The following is a 19,722-nucleotide window of genomic DNA, read 5'->3' as shown; positions in this document are numbered from 1 at the left end:
AGCTAATATAGATTTTATATTACTGTAACCACTGTTACATTTTGAGACTTCTGATTATAACGCTTACTGACTCTCAGCCATGAAATTAAAAGATGCTTGCTCCTTGGAGGAAAAGCTATGACAAACCTAAACAGCACCTTATAAAGCAGGGACATCATTTTGCCAACAAAGGTCCATATGGGTCAAAGCTATGGTTTTTCCAGTAGTCATGTACAGATGTGAGAGCTGGACAATAAACAAGGCTGAGCACTGAATTGACGCCTTCAAACTGTGGTGTTGGAGAAGACTCTTAGAGTCCCTTGGACAGCAAGGAGATCAAGCCAATCAATCCTAAAGGAAATCAACCCTGAATATTCCTTGGAAGGACTGATGCTGAAGCTGAAGCTGCAATACATTGGCCACCTGTTTCAAAGAGATGACTTATTGAAAAAGACCCTGATTCTGGGAAGGATTGAGGGCAGGAGGAGAAGGGGGCAACAGAGGATGAGATGGTTGAACAGCATCACCGACTCAATGGACATGAGTTTGAGCAAACTCTGGGAGATAGTTCAGGACAGGGAAGCCTGGCTTGATGCAGTCCATGGGGCTGCGAAGAGTCAGACACAACTTAGCAACAGAACAGTGATCATAGAGCTTAATAGCTCTCAAATCGTTATAAGACACAGGTAACATCTTTGTCCAGATACGTTATCAGTCATGTTGACATGAGATTTTCAGGAAGAGGCGTAGCAGAAGAGACAGGCTAAGGTCAGGCAGACCTTAAGTTGTTTCACAAGGTTGCTGCTTTGTTTAAATCCACACCCCAGAGGTTCTGGGAACTTTGATAAACATGAGAAGACCTAAAAGAAACATGATAAAAAGGTCATGGTGTACCAAACAGGCTAAACGAAGGCAGTAATAATGAGCTGCTGCATTAGTCCACGGGCTCATGTAAGGAAGGCAGGGTTATTTTAGGTCCACCCTGAATAGAGGCCAGAAAGATAACAACTACATTTCAAGATGAATCCTGTAGAAATCTTGGATGACTCAGTAGAGTAATAATGGCCTAAGAGCCTTGTGATTTTACACTGTCTACTTATCACCAGCTCAAAAGGTGGTGACTTGTATAGGGGTCAAGGACACACGGTGGACGGACAGACACACAGATACCATGAGGCATGTATCCTTTTTCCCAGAACAATGAGGCCTCTGTGGAAAGCTCAGAAGGAAAGTCTAAGAAAACTTCACCTTTACAAAGGCCTTTGAGAGCCAGCAGAACAATTGAAAAGAAATCGGTGTAGGGAGGCACGGTCTAGGTCTTTGTAACAGAATGAGTTCTTTTCTAGTCCTCACATAATATGCCAAGGTCAAGTGAGCCGTCTGGTTGAAGGGAGTATCCAAGTTCTGCTTTGGATCTTCCGTTCACTTTTGTAAAAGAAGAGACAAACTCAAGGAAAAGAGGAAACTACATACCTCCAGCATTTGGATCATACAAATTAAAGGCCATGAAGCTTGTGCTGTTGACGCTGTGGTTCCAGCTGGAATCATGTAACGTGATGTCTGATGGCTGGCTTCTTTCGCTTGGCATCGTACCTTCAGCGTTCATCCATAGTGTAGCATCTATCAGTACTGTATCATTTCTATGGCTGAGTTATATTCCACTGTGTGGATATACCACATGTGTTTATGTATTTGTTCAGTGATGGACACATGAATTGTTTCCACCACTGGGCAACTATAAAGAATGCTGTTTATGATGATAATGATATAAACACTCATGTACAAATTTGCATGTGGATATATGTTTCATTTCTCGTGGGTAGATATCTAGGAGAAGAGTTTCTGGTTCATACGGTAGCTCTCAGTTTAATCATTTAAGGACCTGCCACACTATTTTCCAAAGTGGCCGCGCCAGTTCCCATCCCCACCAGCAGTGTTTGAGAATTCTAGTATAAGGATTAGAATTTCTGCTCGTCCTCATCAAAGCTTGTCATTGTTTGACTTCCTGATGACAGCCTTCTTTGTGAGTAGGAAATGGTTTTCCATTGTGGTTTTGATTTGAATTTCCCTCATGACTAATGGGGGCTTCCCTAATAGCTCAGATGGTAAAGAATCCACCTGCATTGCAGGAGACCCTGGTTCAGTCCCTGGGTTGGGAAGATCGCCTAGAGAAGGGACAGGCTACCCACTCCAGTATTCTGGCCTGGAGAATTCCACGGACTGTATAGTCCATGGGGTTGCAAAGAGTCGGACACAACTGAGCGACTTTCACTTTCATGACTAATGCTGAAGAGCTTCTTTTCATGTGCTCATTGGCTATTTGTATCTCTCCTTGGAAGAATGTCAGTTCACTTATTAATACTGGCCACTTGCTAAACAGTCTCAGCATCGACTTTCACCTGCTTATTTCTGAAGTCTTTATCACTACTAGTTGAGTCGCTGTGCACATCTGTGTTGTTAGATAAAAGACCTCTGTTGTTCTGTATAAAAAGTGTTACTGATCTTTTATCATTTCTGAATTCATTTTCTAACCAGATTCCTCTCTTCATCCCTTTATTTTTTTTCCCCCTGTTTTAGGAAGATTGTAATGGAATATTCAGAATTAATGTGAGTGTGTCCAAGAACTTAAATTTAAAATTAAGACCTGGAGAGAAAAAACCTGGATTTTGGGTGCCCCGTGTTTGGTAAGCAGATCAGAAAAATATCCTGAAAAATGCCATGTTTGTCAGCATCAGGGTTTCCCGCCCCAGTTTTATTGAGAAATAATTGCCACATGTCACTATATAAGCTGAAGGCATACAGTATGATGGTTTGATTTACATGTATTGTAAAACGATTACCACAATAGGTTTAATTAACATCCATCATCTCACATGGGCTTCCCTTGTGGCTCAGCTGGTAAAGAATCCACCTGCAATGAGGGAGACCCGGGTTCGATGCCTGGGTTGGGAAGACCCCCTGGAGAAGGGAAAGGATACCCACTCCAGTATTCTGGTCTGGAGAATTCCATGGACTGTACAGTCCATGGGGTCGCAAAGAGTTGGACATGACTGAGCAACTTTCACTTTACTTTTCATCTCATATAGACTCAGTAGAAAGAAAAAGAAAAAATTCTCTTTGTGATGAGAACTCAGGATCTAGTCTCTTAACAGCTTCCCTGTGTATCACACAGCAGTGTTAACTATAGTCCCCATATTGTACATTACATCCCTATTATTTATTTACCCTAAAACTGGAAGTTTGTACCTCTGCCCACCTTCCTCCACTCCCTGCCCCGCCCAGCCATCCCTGCCTCTGGTAGTCATGAGTCTGATCTCTCTTTTCTGTGACTTTCATTGGGGGTCAGTGGTTTTGTTCTGTTTTGCTCTTTTGGAGTCCACGTATAAGTGATAGTATGCAGTATTTGTCTTTCTCTGTCTGATACATCCACTTAGCATAATGCCTTCTTGGTTTATCCATGTTATATGTAGGTATCTATAGTATAAGGTTTTAAAGCAGCATAATATGGCATGAAACTGAAAGTAAAGAGTTACTTAAAAGTAATGCAAGGCAAAGCATTGGATTACAGTAGGATGCAAAACTAAAATAAATAAGAGAGCAAGTAATACACTTAAGTCCCAGATTGCTTCATGAAACTAATGAAATCACTGCAAAATCTTTCCAATACCTTAAAGTATGTATCTGAATTCATACTTTAAAAATTAGTGAGACTTATAGAAAAGAAGGAAATAATACCATTTGCAGCAAAGTGGATGAACCTAGAGATTATTGTACTAAGCGAAATAAGTCAGACAGAGAAAGACAAGTAACATGTAATATCACTTAACTGTAGAATCTAACTGAATAATACAAATGAACTTATTTACAAACCAGGAATAAACTCACAGGCATAGAAAACCAGCTTATGGTTACCAAAAGGGAGGAAAGGATAAATTAGAATAAACAGATAAATAAAGGATAAATTGGAATTAACAGATACACACTACTATATATAAAATAGATAAATAACAAGGACCTGCTGTATGTAGAGCACTGGGAACTATATTCAATATCTTATAATAGCTATAATAGAAAAAAATCTGAAAAAGAATATGTATATTCTGTATATAGAGAATTATATATAGAATATATTATAGATAGAATTATATAAAGAATATATAGGAAATATTTTATATAGAATTATATGTAAAATATAGAAAATATATATGCTATATATATATAAATCACTTTGCTGTACACCTGAAACTAACAACATTGTAAATCAACTTTACTTCAATAAAAATAAATAAAGATTTTAAAAATTAGTGAGGCTTCAAAGAAAAAAGATTTTCCATCAAACTTGTTCAGATATTAATTTTTAATTAAACCAATTTAAAAATTTTTAATAATGTTAATCAGATCAAAACTAACCTCATCCTGACTTCATATCTTTAAGGAAGATGTGATGTTCTGATAACAGTTGTAGAGAAGCCTGAATCATAAAGCTAGTTCAATTTTAAAACCCATTTACTTTGAAGGATTTTGTTATTGAAACCCTGGAAGGGAATAATCAGTAACATGATTGTATCTCTCTAAAAAAAATTGTGTTTTTTTTAAAAATAAGTTTTCAAAGCATTTACATCAAAGCCGGAAGTATCTGGTACCTTTGTTCTCATCCATTTTCCTAACAACTATGAATGGAATCTCTCAATCTGCTTCACTGATACACTGAGGGCTCTGTCAACTTCATTTTTCCTTTTAAATCCTTATCTGTTTTCTCTTTATTTCATTTTTACCTCTTAGAAGGAACCAGAGCAACTGCTCTGCTTTTGTCCAATTGATATTCTCTACTAAATGTCAACACCCTTTAAAAGGAATAGCGCTTCACCCAGTTGTACCCTTAGGACTCATCATTACCTGCTTTGGCATTCCTATAATATGAAATTCACCTTCATAAACAATTCAATACAATTTATATTGTTTTTTTCTAATACCAGAGAACTGTGGGAAAAGAGATTAATTTTGGATATAAGGCTTGAGCATGGGTAGAGAAGTATATAGCACATGGGAATATCTTTATCCCAGTGTTAACTAGAAAAGCCGTCTAATTTACATTACCATAAAAAATTAAAGAAGCACAAAACATTTATTTTGTTGTGAGATTAAAACTCATTATTATACCTTAAATAATTTATTTATATCAGGACATCAGTTTTTGTTTTTGTTTTTGCCCCTGCTGTTTTGGAATTTTGGCTAAAGTCTCAGGCTGAGGTCACTAGAAGATAAAGTGTTCTGATGTTTTAAAAAAGACCAACTAGCTCAATCCCTGGGGAACTTACTAAAACATTCTCCACCTACATTATCCAGCTTCTGTAAAGGAAACCACTGCACTCAAAGATGATGTCATGGTAGTGAAAGAAGTCAAAAGCAGAGAGTGCTGTGGCTTCAGCTCCCATCACCGTGGGGAAAGGTGGTGGGTGCTCCCCACCCAGGTCAAGTGAGCACCCCCGGGAGGACCGCCTGCTATCAGAGATTGGCACGGCAAGAAGAGAGGCTCTTGTGGGCAAGCTGCTTCTCGCCAGCTGGCAGGACCAGGTAGCCTGGTGTTTCTGGAGGTCCATGTCATCCCTGCAGGAGGGCCGCCTGACCTGAGCCTTCTTGCTGGAAGCCTGCTGCACAGGGCCGTGTGCCTGTGCATCACACTGCTGAGCCCCTACGCTGCAACCAGGGAAGCCCATGTGCCTAGAGTCGCTCTTCCACTGCAAGAGAAGCCGCCGCAGTGAGGAGCCTGTGCACGGCAACCGGAGAGAAACCCTGCCTGCCACAGCTGGGGAAAAGCCTGACCTAGCACAGCCAAAGTCAAATCACAATAATAAACTCATTAATTAAAACAAAAGAAGATTGAGATATTAGTAAAGCCAACAGATCAAGAGAGAATTACCCCTGAAAAGTTAGTTTGGGACTTCCCTGGTGGTCCAGGGGTTGGTTCTCCTCCTGCCAGTGCAGGGGGTGCAGACTCAATCCCTGATTGGGGAGCTAAAATCCCACCTGCCTCGGGGCCAAAAAGAACTAAAACATAAAGCAGAAACAATATGGTAACGAATTCAATAACGACTTTGAAAATGATGCACATCAAAAAGAAAAAGAAAAGATAGTTTGCTACTTACAGTTCCTGGTGGGGGGCGGGGGGGCGCATACGACATCACAGGGGACCACGGGGGGAAGCACCAGGTGAATCGGCAGGCAGAGAGATGGGGAGAGCTGGGGCAGGGAGCCTTTATTGTGGCTTCCCTGGGAAGGGACATGTGAGGCAGGGCCAGCAGGCTGAGGGACGGCCGGTTTGAATAGTCTCAGGGGCTCTGGGGCATGCATGCTTGCATGCTAAGTTGCTTCAGTCGTCTCTGACTCTTTGCCACTCCGTGGACTGTAGGCTCCTCTGTCCATGAGATTCTCCAGGCAAGAACACTGGAGTGGGTTGCCATTTCCTCCTCCCAACCCAGAGATCAAACCCCTGTCTCTTGAATCTCCCGCATTGGCAGGCAGGTTCTTTACCACTAGTGCCACCTGGGTCTGTCTGGAGCATAGATGCGTCCAGAGTACGCTGGTCCCTGGCAGTGGGGTAATGAGGGCAGGCGGATGGTGGCCCCGAGTACAAAAGCTGGATACAGGAGGTGGTTGGGGTGTGCAGTCTGGGGTGGCTGGTTTGTATTTGGGGAAAAAAAAAAAAAAGCCTTGAAAAGGAATCTTCCTGAGTTGGGGGATGGTGATGAGGGAGATAGGAGGCCAGGAAGGGTGACTCAGACGTTTTATCCAGTCGTCCAGAACAAAATGCATCCAGCATCGTTATGTAGGACAGGTGTTAAAGGACCAGGTTTACGATTAAAACGTGGACTATTTCTTGGGAACACAAAAATGAGCTCCGTGAAAGAACAGTGACTGCTGAGAAGAAAGGGCCCAGGGACAGAGGCCAGCAGCGTCAGATACACAAGACAGGACCCCATGTCTCTAAGTCCAGCTAATCCCACCCCGTCTTGTAAGAACCAGGTGGTCACCATATGGGAGGAGTGGACCAGAGTGGCCGACCTTCATTTTCTTTCCTCAGACCACGTCAGGCTTGAGCTGCTGAGACTAGGACCCTGGTACAGGTTTGAATGGAGTAGGAATTTTAGACTGAGGCTCATCCATCATATAGTGAAAAGTGGCCAAAAATTTTTAGAATCTCCGCAAGTGGTAAAGAACCTGCCTGCCAATGCAGGAGTCGTGGATTAGATCCCTGGGTCAGGAAGACCTTCTGGAGTAGGAAATGGCAACCCACTCCAGTATTCTTCCCTGGAAAGTCCCATGAACAGAGGAGCCTGATGGGCTACATCCATGGGGTCGCAGAGTCAGACATGACTCAAGTGACTTAACAAGCATCCATGTAAGATGTCAGGAAGGGAATAGAATACACTGGAAGGTAGTATTGGGAGAAGAGTAAGCCATTTCTGGTCGTACCCTATGGTGTTCACTTTGTTCCATAAAACCAGCTCTCTATGATTTCAAAATCAGCTAATTGAAATGTAATGTTTTACGCAAGTTACTATTAAGGACTTCAAGTTCAATGGCATTTTAAAAGCATAAACAGAGAGACATCTCTTGAACATTATCACAATAGTTATTTCCCATTTGTTCAGAATATAACAACTTGGGTGAGTTTTAGCGAAATATAAATCTTTCATCAAATAAATGTCAACGTGTAACCGTTAAAGTTTTCACATATTTTCTTTCTCTGATAATCTCATCAAGAGTTAGCAGCTGTAATTTTTGTAATTTTATATTGGCTAATTTATGATTAAGAAAATAACTTATATCTCAGAATTGGCCTAGAGGAATGTTTTGATAATTATAATTAGGATATAAATATGCAGTAGCTAATTCAGGAGGCAGTCTGGTTTCTGCATTCCCTCTTCAGATGAATACATTCTTCTGAATCACTTGGACTTGATGAGATAAAAATTACCTTGGTAAAAAGGATTAAACATATATATTATAAATATTGTATATTTTGTTTTAAGCAGAGATCTGGGATTTAGGAAAATGAAATGCATGAAAGAGAAGTCAACAAACTGCTCAGTTTTGCAATACATTTACTGTTAACTCTTCTCCAGGTACTATGCTGTCACTGGGGACAAGCTATGATTTCCGACACTTAAAACCTTGAAGTCTAGTGGAGAACAGGAAATAAAATTAAAATAGTTTAATACAATATGCTGAGGTTTTAATGCTGCATAAATAAGCCCCTAAATTCACCTGAAGTTCACCAAAAGTTTACCTCTAGGCAATTTCAGATCACACGGTGATATATTCTAGGAGAAAGAGATCAGATGTCTGTGGAGTCTAAGCCTCCAACAATTTGGGTATGTGCTCTAAGAAAAAGTGTAAAACGGCGTTGCTTTGTTAAATTTAACAGAAACATTTGAGTATGCAAACTCACTTCCCTGGCCCTTCCTGAATCTTAGAAGGGGCTTTGTCCAAGGAGGGGACTTGAGGCTTAAGTTTTTTGTTTGTTTTTTTCATTGTTTATTTAGCTCTTTTTGGCTGTGCTGGGTCTTCCTTGCCGCACGGGCGCTTTCTCGAGTTGCACTGCATGGACCTCTCTCGTTGCAGAGCACGGGCTCTAGGCACGTGGGTTCCGTAGTTGTGGCGAAGGGTCTCAGAAACACCGCGGCTTGCGGGATCTTCCCGGATCAGAGATCGAACCCGTGTTCCCCGCACTGACAGGCGGATTCTTAACCACGGGACCACCAGGGAGGTCCCGAGGTTTAACTTCTCAGTTTCTCTAGCTGATTATCAGGCTAAAGATAATAAAAGGCAGGTGTATCAGCCTTTGATTCTAGGGTAAGGAGAGGGGAAGGGTCCAGTGGCAGTGGCAGGAGAAGCACCGAACCCAGAGTATGATTGAACCAAGGAGAAGAACCGAAAAGACACTCAGTTCACTCCTGGAGGGTGGATAGGAATTAGGCAGGTGGAAGGGGGGAGGAGCCACGGGCAGGTGGGAGGGAAGGGGGAGGCAGAGGTTAGAGGGTTGCAGGCTGAGTGAATTCAAAGGGCTATTACCAAAGAGCAAGGCAAAAAATAGAAGCCTGCATTCCAAGAAGTGCAAGTTTCGGATGTCTTTAGAGTAAAAGGCAGAGATGTGTCAGACACCAGGTACCATTCTGGACAGTACCATTGGCTGCACCTTCACATCCCAGGGCAGAGGCTAAAATTCCTCTCCTCCAAGGCATCTCCATCTTCCGAGGGGAGAACAACTCTCCTTATCATGACCTGGGATCCTTGGAGCATTTGTCACCAGGGGTTACAAAACTGACCAGATGGTGAGTCAGAACTGATTCTTCATTTCCTGAATTGGATGGACAAGATTTGCTGTTGTTCAGTCGCTAAGTCGTGTCCGATTCCTTGTAACCATGGGGACTGCAGCACGCCAGGCTTCCCTGTCCTTCACTATCTCCTGGAGTTTGCTCGAACTCCTGTCTGTTAAGTCCGTGATGCCATCCAACCATCTCATCCTCTGTTGACTTCTGCTCTTGCCTTCAATCTTTCCCAGCATCAGGGGATTATAAGCTTTTAGAAATTAACCAGAAAAGAAAACAAAAGGACCACAGAAAAACTGACAATAATGGATTGTGCTTGGGATTTGTTGAAGTCCTCTGTTGGTGAGGTCTCAAACTTTCTAATTTTAGTATCAGGAACACAGCATAAACAGATAGCTTATATGATTGAAACTGAGACTATTTTAATGTTATTTAGTCTTCCAGTGATTTAAATCTATGATCTTCCATTTTATTTTTCTTGTTTTAGCCTAAAAGTATATTTTAACATATTCTAACTTCTAAAAGATTTAGAATATAAAAATAGCTTGAGTTGCTGCAAATTCAGCTTAGAAAACACTTCTTACATAAAGAAAATGGATGGGTAAGAAAGTTTGACATCAGATCCGAGAGCTGACTCACTTTGTTGTGTGTGTGTGTGTGTGTTTCCAAATCCTTATTCAAGAAAATTCTGTCATCTGTAGAATCCTCCTGTCTGCTATAAAATACATTAAATTTATTTGAAACGCCCAAAAGAAAAGAGTGTTGGAAAAATCTAAGGGAATATGCCTGTAGTTTCATACTTAAAAAGTACAAATCAGGATCCCAAAATGTGTATTTCTGAGTGGGGCTTTTTTTTTTTTTACTACATAGAAAAAAAGCTGATATACCAATCAGCTCTAAACCTTTAAAAACAAGTCAGTCTCAGTTTTACGTTTTCTTTTTAGATTCCCACATATTTAGCATTAAAAAAAAAAACTTAGAAAAGTATATCTCATGACTGTCTCTGGTAGAAAAATACTAAACCAGATTCCCCCAAGTGTGTTGGCCTCCTATGAAGGTTAACTTTTGATAAATGTGCTAGCAAAAAAGAAAAATTATCAAAATATAGTCTAGCTAGGCTTCAGTCGGTCTACTGAATGCAGTCATCCTGAGCTCAATTCATCAAATCCAGGAAATGTGCTTGAAATGTCAGGATTTTCAAGCGTGTAGTTGTCTAAATATTTTAATTATTTAAAATAACCTCAGGAAAGGAAAAAAACACTAAAATTTTCTTCTGTTAATGAAACTGTTGGCTAAGACCTGTAATGAATAGGGGGGGATGGGGGTGGGGCAATGCAGTGTAGTAGAGATATCAGTGAGAAAAGAGTCAGATAAACAGGAAATGAGACATTGCCCAGAACGCCCCCACACACATCTAGAATAGAGGGGCCAAACAGTTTTAGAAATCAGACGTTAACTGCGAGTGTAAACAACACTGGGGTCTGTAAGTAGTGTCCGTTGAGTCTCTCGGAGTTAATGAGAGATAAAGTCCACAGGCTCCATACCACCCCCAGGACCCCCAAAGCACCGCTAGGTCACAGCTTGCTGCTCCCGTGATGACAAAGAATAAAATAAAAATAAAAGTGGCCAAACTCAACTCATTTTACACTTTCTGTACTAACAGCAGAATTTGTAATCTATGCTTTTAGAAAGATTTTCTAATGTAAAACTATTCCAAAATTCACATCCAGACTCCTGCGCCCCTTTGTAAGGCTTTCCTGCACAAGCTCTAACCGGTCCCCGGTATAATCAGGACTAGCCCAAAGCATTGCAGACCCTCTGGAGCTAGTAGTCACAGAGTGTTTTGTCCTTTGGGGTTGAGAACACCTCCCCATTACCTGATAATTAAGTACATAATAAATTCTAATATGCTGATGCATTGTTATGAATTAGTAATCCAACATCACCTAGCCTCCCTTCCAAGTGCCCGGTACACTTTGCACCCAAGAGTGGAGAGAGTTATAGATACTGCCTCAGAGTGCTTCTCAGCAGAATATCATGGGGAAAATTCCTCTTTCTGACCCACAGGGCAAATCCTCGGAACTTTAACTTTGACAACGTGGGCAATGCAATGCTGGCATTGTTTGAAGTTCTGTCCTTGAAAGGCTGGGTGGAAGTGAGGGACGTTATTATTCATCGTGTGGGGCCGGTAAGCACGCACTGGAATCCTTTGAACGAGAACACAGCTGCTTTCATTGGCTTTGATGGATAACGTATTTTTTTTTCATTTATACAGATGCATGGAATCTATATTCATGTTTTTGTATTCCTGGGTTGCATGATTGGACTGACCCTTTTTGTTGGAGTGGTTATTGCTAATTTCAATGAAAATAAGGTAAGAATTCTTGGTTTGAATTCCGCAGGGTTTATTCTTTCCTAGCAGCTCACTTTGAGTCCTGTTTTTCATACCCGGCATGAAGTCACCTTTAACTGTGATGTGACTGGTGTAAATAATCTCCACAACTATTTTACAAGCTACCTCATTGCTGCCTTTCAGGCACAGTATTTAAGAGCAGGATTCTCTTGCAAAATCTTCTCTTTTGGTAAGGGTGTTATTAATTTGCCTAGGACTGAGAAAGCTCATCTCCTATTGTCCAAATTGAAAGGCTGCCAGGCGAGTTATTAAAATACAATAGCTGAAACCGATGCACTGATTGCAGGTAATATTACTTTCACAAAATGTAAATTGGATGCTTCTTGGTGAGTCAGTAGGTGAACTCAGAATTTTGATGGGTGTGGGTGGGGACTTGCAGTAGAAGTTATGAAATCCTAATTCCTAGGATAAAAGGAAGATTTGTCTGATTTCACAGAAAACTTTGCATCCTTTATGAGTTCGGGATACGTGCTGAGTTCCTAGCAGCTCTAATGAGCAGTACAAGAGCTCACAAAGGGAAAACAGCAAGTGTAGTTTCCTGGCAAAAAGAGTTTGGGAGAAACGTTGCCTGTCATTCTTCTGGACGTGGCTGTGATGCCCTCTATTCGATTAGGGTGGATCTTCCTCCGGAATCACGCACTGAGGTTTTCCATGGGCATGTCTCGAGTCTCACAACTCTAAAATGCAGACTACAGGGGTGAAATCATTGTGTAGGAGTTTGGAAGAAGTAGACCATGGGGCCAGGATTCAGCAATGGGGCCCATTACATGTCAGCCCATTACCGACAGGTCGTTCAAGGGTGTGAAAATGTCGCCTGTTGCTCTGCATTGAATTAAAGCTAGACTTACCTGCCTCGCACCAGGCCGTTCCTTATCACTCATAGCCGGGACCGGTTTGCATGCCTTCACATCAGGGCCCTTTGGTTTGCATCGCTGCACGTGGGACTGTCTCATTCACGTCCCCCCAGGCTCTCCACGTGTGTGGTACCAGCAACTCAGCCAATTGCCACCTTTGATGTGTGCCTAATGAGGATGTCATTTCTTTCTGCCTTTCAAAGGGTACCTACCACTTGAAAATCTCCTCTCTGGCCTCCAGTGATACTCCAGCTCATGGAAACATGGAATTTAGAGAGAGAGAAAAATAGAGATCATTTGGCCCAGCCCCCTGTTTTACGTTCCCACATTTATAAATGAGTTTCTTTAAGCCCTACCGTGTGTTCCGTTTAATATCACGTGGAAAGAGGACAATGGATCTTTTTAGATGCCTTTGAGCCATGCCAGGGAGCAGACACTGAGAATTCCAAAACTCAGGCTGAAGTTAATGAGTCAGTTGACAGATTAGGGACTGCTTGCCCAGAACACCTTCCCAGGCCCTCTGAGCAGATCTGATTGCAGATGAATTCAGTTCAATTCAGCGACATAAATGAAACAACATCAAATACCCAGTGAGTGAAGGCAGGGGCATAATTAATTGCAGCCCTTGAACTTAGAGGAATGGCTGAAGTAAGCAGAATAACCAGAGGTCTTGGCTGTATTGATGTTCGGAAGGAAGAAAGAAAGAAACCTCTTGGCCTGAGAGAACAGAGAGTGGATGTCAGCTCAGATGGGCTCTTAGGAAAAGGGGAAAATGGAAGAAACTGTATAACAGACATTAAAAACATGATCAGTTCATTAGAGATGTAAATTTCTCAATTATGTGAACCTTTTAGGAAAGATTGTTTTTTGTGAAAGAAAATCTCAAAGCATTTATATAAATTGTTTATAAAAATAACATAAAAACTCACAAGGTATATATAAATCAGTAATTAGATGGAAATGTACTTACATGTACATGTTAGAGAAATATCAAATATTAATGTGCCAAATATACAAATCAATAAATTATAACCAGAGTAACAAAGTGAGATAGAAGAAAATGAGAGGAAGAAACTAACAAAAATAAGAATAGAAATTAATGGTATTGAACCCAAAGTAACTTACAGAAAAGCCCAAGAATGGTAGAAGCTGGTTTGTTACAATAAATCAGACTGATATGCCTCGTGCAGAGGTAAGCATAAACAAAAATGGGGAAAAGCAAGCTATGGTAAGTTAAATAGTGTTGTCACTGTTACTGTTGCAGGAAGGCGGACCCCTTCCAGGGCCCAAAACTGGGCTCTTGTCTAACACTCGGAAATGAATTGTCCGAGGAGACACATGTGCTGACAAAGCAAGAGATTTTACTGGGAAAGGGCACCCGGGTGGAGAGCAGTAGGGTAAGGGAACCAGGAGAACTGCTCTGCCACGTGGCTCGCAATGTTGGGTTTTATGGTGATGGGATTAGTTTCTGGGTGGTCTTTGACCAATCATTCTAAGTCTTTCCTGGTGGCACACACATCGCTCAGCCAAGACGGATGCTAGCGAGAGGAATTCTGGGAAGTGGACGGACACGTGGTGTCTCCTTTAGACCTTTCCCAAACTCTTCCGGTTGGTGGTGGCTTATTAGTTCCGTATTCTTTATCAGGATCTCCTGTCATAAAACAGCTCATGCAAATGGTTACTATGGTACCTGGCCAGGGTGGGCGGTTTCAATCAGTGTGCTTCCCCTAACATTACAGGGATAGAAAGTTAGGCTTACAGAATAGAGCACAGAGCCCTAGGAGAGACCCATTAGCACAAGTCAGTGGCGAAGATAAGACTGCCCATAGTGATGCTGCAGTAAATGACTGTCTAGATCTCAGAAACTGAGATTCCTACCTTACAGCATACTCAAAAATGAATTCCAGATCAATGAAAGACCCAACTATGAAAAGCAAAATTTAAACCATGGAGAATCTGCTTTTGACCCTGGAACAATTGTAGAGTTCTTAACATTAACCACAAAGTGAAATCCATATAGAAAAAAAATTTGCAGGTCAGATTATATAAAAGAAAAAGTTTCTGAATGATAAAGGACATATTAAGCAAAATTTTAAAAAATAAAGCTGAGAAAATATTTATAATTCACATACCTGACAAAAGATTAGTATCCAGGATATATTAAGAATTTCTACAAAACATCAACAGTAATATCCAAATACAAAAATGAGCAAAGAATATGAACAGGCAATTCTCAAAGGAACACATGGGAATCACCATTTATACATATTAAAATGTTTCATCTCATTAATATCAAAGCTATATCAGAGACATTTCACACTCATCAAATTTCCAAATTAAAATATCTGATAAAGTCAAGTATGGGCCAGAATATAAGAAAATGGGAACACTTGTAGATTGAAACCACTGTTGTTGATTATTGCTCTTTTGGAAATCTCTGGTAAATGTAGAAATACATAAACTTCTAGACCCCAGCAGTTCCTCTCTTAGAGATTTAGCACAGAACAAGACGTTTCCCATGAGACAGTACACACGTGTTCATGGCAGCATTGTTGATAGTCTGTAGACCTAAAATGATAACTTCTGACAGATTTGTACAGTGGGATACGATGTGAGCGGTTAACATAAACGAATCAGATCTAGTATCTAGTTGTAAGGAAAACATAACGTTCAATGAAGATGAAAACAAAACTGCATTACGTAATTTTTAAAATTCAAACACGTTTTCAAAAACAAACACGTTTTTATATATGTATGCATACATAAGAGTCAAAAGTCTGAAAATGCAGTGAGAAGGGTACCCCTCAGGCACAGTTAGCCTGATGTCAGGTAAAGCTCGCTGGGAGTGGGGAGGTGTTTCTCCCAGTTTCCTAAATTATGCATGAGTGCTCAATCGCTTCAGTCATGTCCGATTCTTTGCAACCCTGTAGACTGCAGCCAGCCAGGCTCCTTTCTCCGTGGGATCCTCTAGGCAAGAATACTGGAGTGGGTTGCCATCCCCTCCTCCAGAGGTTCTTAAATTACACTTCTGTCTTTATAATATAATGTAATGAAATGTGACATAAGAAATTCATATGCGTTGTAAAAAGTGCTCTGTTATATAACAATATCCGATCTCATTAATCAGTGGTCACAGTGCTAATTTCTTAAAGACCTAAATTCTCTGACCTCAACCACTTAAAAACAAAGTCTCACGATGGCATATATCAGAATGATTTCTCAAAAGACACAATAGCCTTAACCAGAAGCAGAAGCTTCAACAAGCTGTCATGTCGCTGCCGCATTTTCTCCAACGAAAGGGAAGGAAACTAACCACTGTTAGAGTAAGTACCCCTTTTTGGAAATATAATCATGTCGAAAACCTTCTTTAGATTTTTCCCAAACCTGAGTCTCATACATGTTCAAAGATGCCAGCTGAAGGCTGCTGAACGTTCGCTAATCCCACGACCCTTCCTTTCTGGAATGACCATGTTTGTCCAGCCACCACGGTACTGGAAGAATGTCTCTGTCTTAAACCCACGTCCATCCTGGTAGTAGCAGCAGCCCGTTTGCAGTGTCCTTGGCGTGGAGCACACGACAAAGGGTCTCTCTCTGCTTTCCTTTGTTTATTAAGGGGACGGCTCTGCTGACTGTAGATCAGAGAAGATGGGAAGATTTGAAGAGTCGACTGAAGATAGCACAGCCTCTTCATCTGCCACCTCGCCCGGGTATCAAAGATGCTCTGATTTTATTCATGTTGGGCACTAGTGTTCATGATTCCCCAGGAGTCTAAGATTTCAATTAAAATAATAATCGCGAGGCCACTAGGCGGTTCTGCATAAGTTAACATAGAAACAGGCTCCAAACTACAGATCTCTCCGAAGGCTATTAAAATCAACCACCCAAAGGCCATGCTTCAGTGCTCTCAGGATAAGCCTTAATGAAAAAATGAATTTTTAAATAAAATATATTTGTGCTTGCCTTTTAAACACGTGAGTGAAATGTATTAAACTGACAGAAATTGAATGATGCGCTTCTCCTTCCAATACAGACGGCTTCATGCACTGTCGTTTTAAATATTCAGACCCAGCCATTCCTGAAAAACACTTTACAAAAGATTGAACTGTAGGAGGAAAAAAAAAATGTAATGGGTTTTAAGATGAGCATTAAAGAAAAATGAAGGGCAAGAATGTAAATGTGACCTATGTCTAAAAGGCCCTTGCCTAAACCTTTCTCTTTCAGATAATGATGGTTTTAGAGCTAAGATGTACGACATAACCCAGCATCCATTTTTTAAGAGGACAATCGCATTACTGGTCCTGGCCCAGTCGGTGTTGCTGTCCGTCAAGGTACTTTATTGCACCTCTAAAGACCCTGGGAGTGAAATTGTTTACCCATCGGTGGGTCCAAGAACGTTTCAGGCAGCCATGTCCAGTTACAGTCTGCGTTTATAAAAAATAAAAATTCACAATTGTGTTCAGACGGGAGGAGGAGGGGCGGGTGTTCCCGTGTTGGTGGATGTGGACACAGACCTGCGTGCTCTTTCTGTTCCAGTGGGACGTCGAGGACCCGGTGACTGTCCCTCTGGCCACGATGTCAGTCGTCTTCACGTTCATCTTTGTTCTGGAGGTACAGTCCTGGGTCAGCTGGAGCCGGGGTCCACAGCGCACCTTCTCAACAATCTCCTCCTCCAGGGGCACTTCCTTTCTGTGTGTGTTCCCTGGCTTTTGAAGTCCTCTTGCGGGGAAGGGAACATCATGCTCTTAGAATATTTCCTTCTTAGGCTGTTCTAACTTGAACAAACACTTCACTGTATATTTCCATTTTTTTCTAACTACAAAAATTGCTGACTGCTGTTGATTGTTGTATCTGAACGTCAGCCTGTCTAGTTAGGTGAGTTCCAATAATTACAGTGAACGGCACAAACCACCATCATTCAGGGACTCAAATTGCAATGTGGTGGCAAAAGGAGTTGGCCCAGGCAAGATTATTTGAATACATGGCCCACATCACGTCAGTTTCCAGTGCAGTCCTCTTTGAAAAACAAGCAGATCTTTTTTTCAACCTGTACCGATTGATGTTTCCCCAAATCTATGGCCTTTTACTTGAGGAAGAAAAATGTCCAGCTATCAGAACTAGTCATAAAACAAGGAGAAAAGAGTGTGGAGAATATAGATTTGCATATATATGTGTGTATTTATATATGTATTTGTTGTTGTTATTTAGCCGCTAAGTTGTGTCCAACTCTTTGCAACCCCAGGCCCTGTAGCCTGCCAGGCTCCTCTGTCCATGGAATTCCCCAGACAAGAATACGGGAGTGGGTTGCCTCTTCCTTCTCCAGGGGATTTTCCTGACTCAGGGATGAAACCTTGGCTGGTGGATACTTTACCACTGAGCCACCAGGGGAACCTGTTTATATATAAACACACACACACATATATACCCAGATGCATCAGTAATAAAAGACTTCTCTTTGGTTTCTACATCCTTTAAAATATATTGTGCTTCAAGTTAGTACATTTAAATATGTGCTGCTGAACACTCAGCCTCAGCTCACCATCTTCATTGCTTTTCCCCAGGTTACGATGAAGATCATAGCAATGTCACCTGCTGGCTTCTGGCAAAGCAGAAGAAATCGGTACGATCTGCTGGTGACATCACTGGGTGTTGTCTGGGTGGTCCTTCACTTTGCCCTCCTGGTAAGCACATCACTGAAGTTCATTTTAGTCGGTAATTTCAGTTCAGGTAATCCTGTTTCCAGTCCTATTTCTGTCCAGACCTTGCTTTAGGACGGGATTGCTGTGCTCAGAAAGATACTGGGTGTCCTCACAACAGTTGTTACCTTCAGCATCAGGGGCTGTGCCAAGGCCAGGTGGGCTCTGAGTCACCCAGACTCATTTCCTTACATGAAAGATGGTTCAGAGCTTTAAGGAGCTGCAAGTCACTATGCCAGGAATTGAGTAGAATGTCATGGGCAAGACAAAGATGGTACCGCTGTCAAGAACCTCACAGCCTGGAACTTCAGACCTGTATTCATCAAATGCTACCAGTCAATGAGAATCCCAGCTACAGTGAGGGCGATGGGGAGACCTGTGTCCCTGTGATGACACAGGGCAGTGCATGCTGGCTTTGTCAGAGAGATTCTGGAAGGCATCCCCCCAGGGAGTGATGACTGGGTTCAGCCTGTATGATGAAGGTAGAACATTCGAGGCAGCTTCCGCTATGATGGAGAGTTCAGCAGTTTAGACAATGTGACGGGGTTGAAGCGGCCAAGGGAACGTGGCACCAGATCTGGTTGGGTGAGAAGGCATCAGACTTGTCACACAGAGTGAAGTAAGTCAGAAGGAGAAAAGCAAACATTGTTATATATAGATACATATATATATATGTATATATATACGTGAAAGTTATGGCCAACCTAGACAGCATATTAAAAAGCAGAGACATTACTTTGCCAACAAAGGTCCATCTAGTCAAGGCTATGGTTTTTCCTGTAGTCATGTATGGATGTAAGAGTTGGACTATAAAGAAATCTGAGCACTGAAGAATTAATGCTTTTGAACTGTGGTGTTGGAGAAGACTCTTGAGAGTCCCTTGGACGGCAAGGAGATCCGACCAGTCCATCCTAAAGGAGATCAGTCCTGGGTGTTCACTGGAAGGACTGATGCTAAAGCTGAAACTCAAATACTTTGGCCACCTCATGCGAAGAGCTGACTCATTTGAAAAGACGCTGATGGTGGGAAAGATTGAGGGCAGGAGGAGAAGGGGACGACAGAGGATGAGATGGCCGGATGGCATCACCGACTCAATGCACATGAGTTTGAGTGAACTCCAGGAGTTGGTGATGGACAGGGAGGCCTGGCGTGCTGCAATTCATGGGGTCACAAAGAATCAGACATGACTGAGAGACTGAACTGAACTGAATGAACTGATATATATGAAATCTAGAAAGATGATACTGATGAACCTACTTTCAGGGCAGGAATAGAGAGGCAGAGAACGAACTTATGGACACAAGGTGGGAAAGGGAGAGGGGGACGAACTGAGAGAGTAGCACTGACCTAAATCCACTACCACGCGTGACACTTCTCCACTGCGCAGCACGGGGAGCTCAGCGTGGGGCTCTGTGATGCCCTCGAGGGATGGCATGGGGAGAGGAGCACGG

General features: G+C 41.9%; 1 protein-coding gene across 1 annotated transcript in view; it reads left to right on the top strand.

Annotated features, from left to right (window-relative positions):
* The window catches only part of NALCN (sodium leak channel, non-selective), a 297,953-nt gene that overhangs the window by 257,329 nt on the left and 20,902 nt on the right, over positions 1 to 19,722 (top strand). The window contains exons 28-34 of the mRNA XM_040267414.1: positions 2,557 to 2,663; positions 11,379 to 11,499; positions 11,587 to 11,685; positions 16,192 to 16,285; positions 16,800 to 16,906; positions 17,112 to 17,186; positions 18,137 to 18,256. Of these exons, the coding sequence (XP_040123348.1) occupies positions 2,557 to 2,663; positions 11,379 to 11,499; positions 11,587 to 11,685; positions 16,192 to 16,285; positions 16,800 to 16,906; positions 17,112 to 17,186; positions 18,137 to 18,256 (723 nt within the window). The remainder of the gene's footprint in view (positions 1 to 2,556; positions 2,664 to 11,378; positions 11,500 to 11,586; positions 11,686 to 16,191; positions 16,286 to 16,799; positions 16,907 to 17,111; positions 17,187 to 18,136; positions 18,257 to 19,722) is intronic.

The sequence above is a fragment of the Oryx dammah genome, unplaced genomic scaffold (genome assembly GCF_014754425.2).
Source record: "Oryx dammah isolate SB20612 unplaced genomic scaffold, SCBI_Odam_1.1 HiC_scaffold_24, whole genome shotgun sequence".
Taxonomy (NCBI): domain Eukaryota; kingdom Metazoa; phylum Chordata; class Mammalia; order Artiodactyla; family Bovidae; genus Oryx; species Oryx dammah.
Note: the sequence above shows the minus strand (reverse complement) of the source record. Positions and strands in the feature narration are given on the sequence as shown.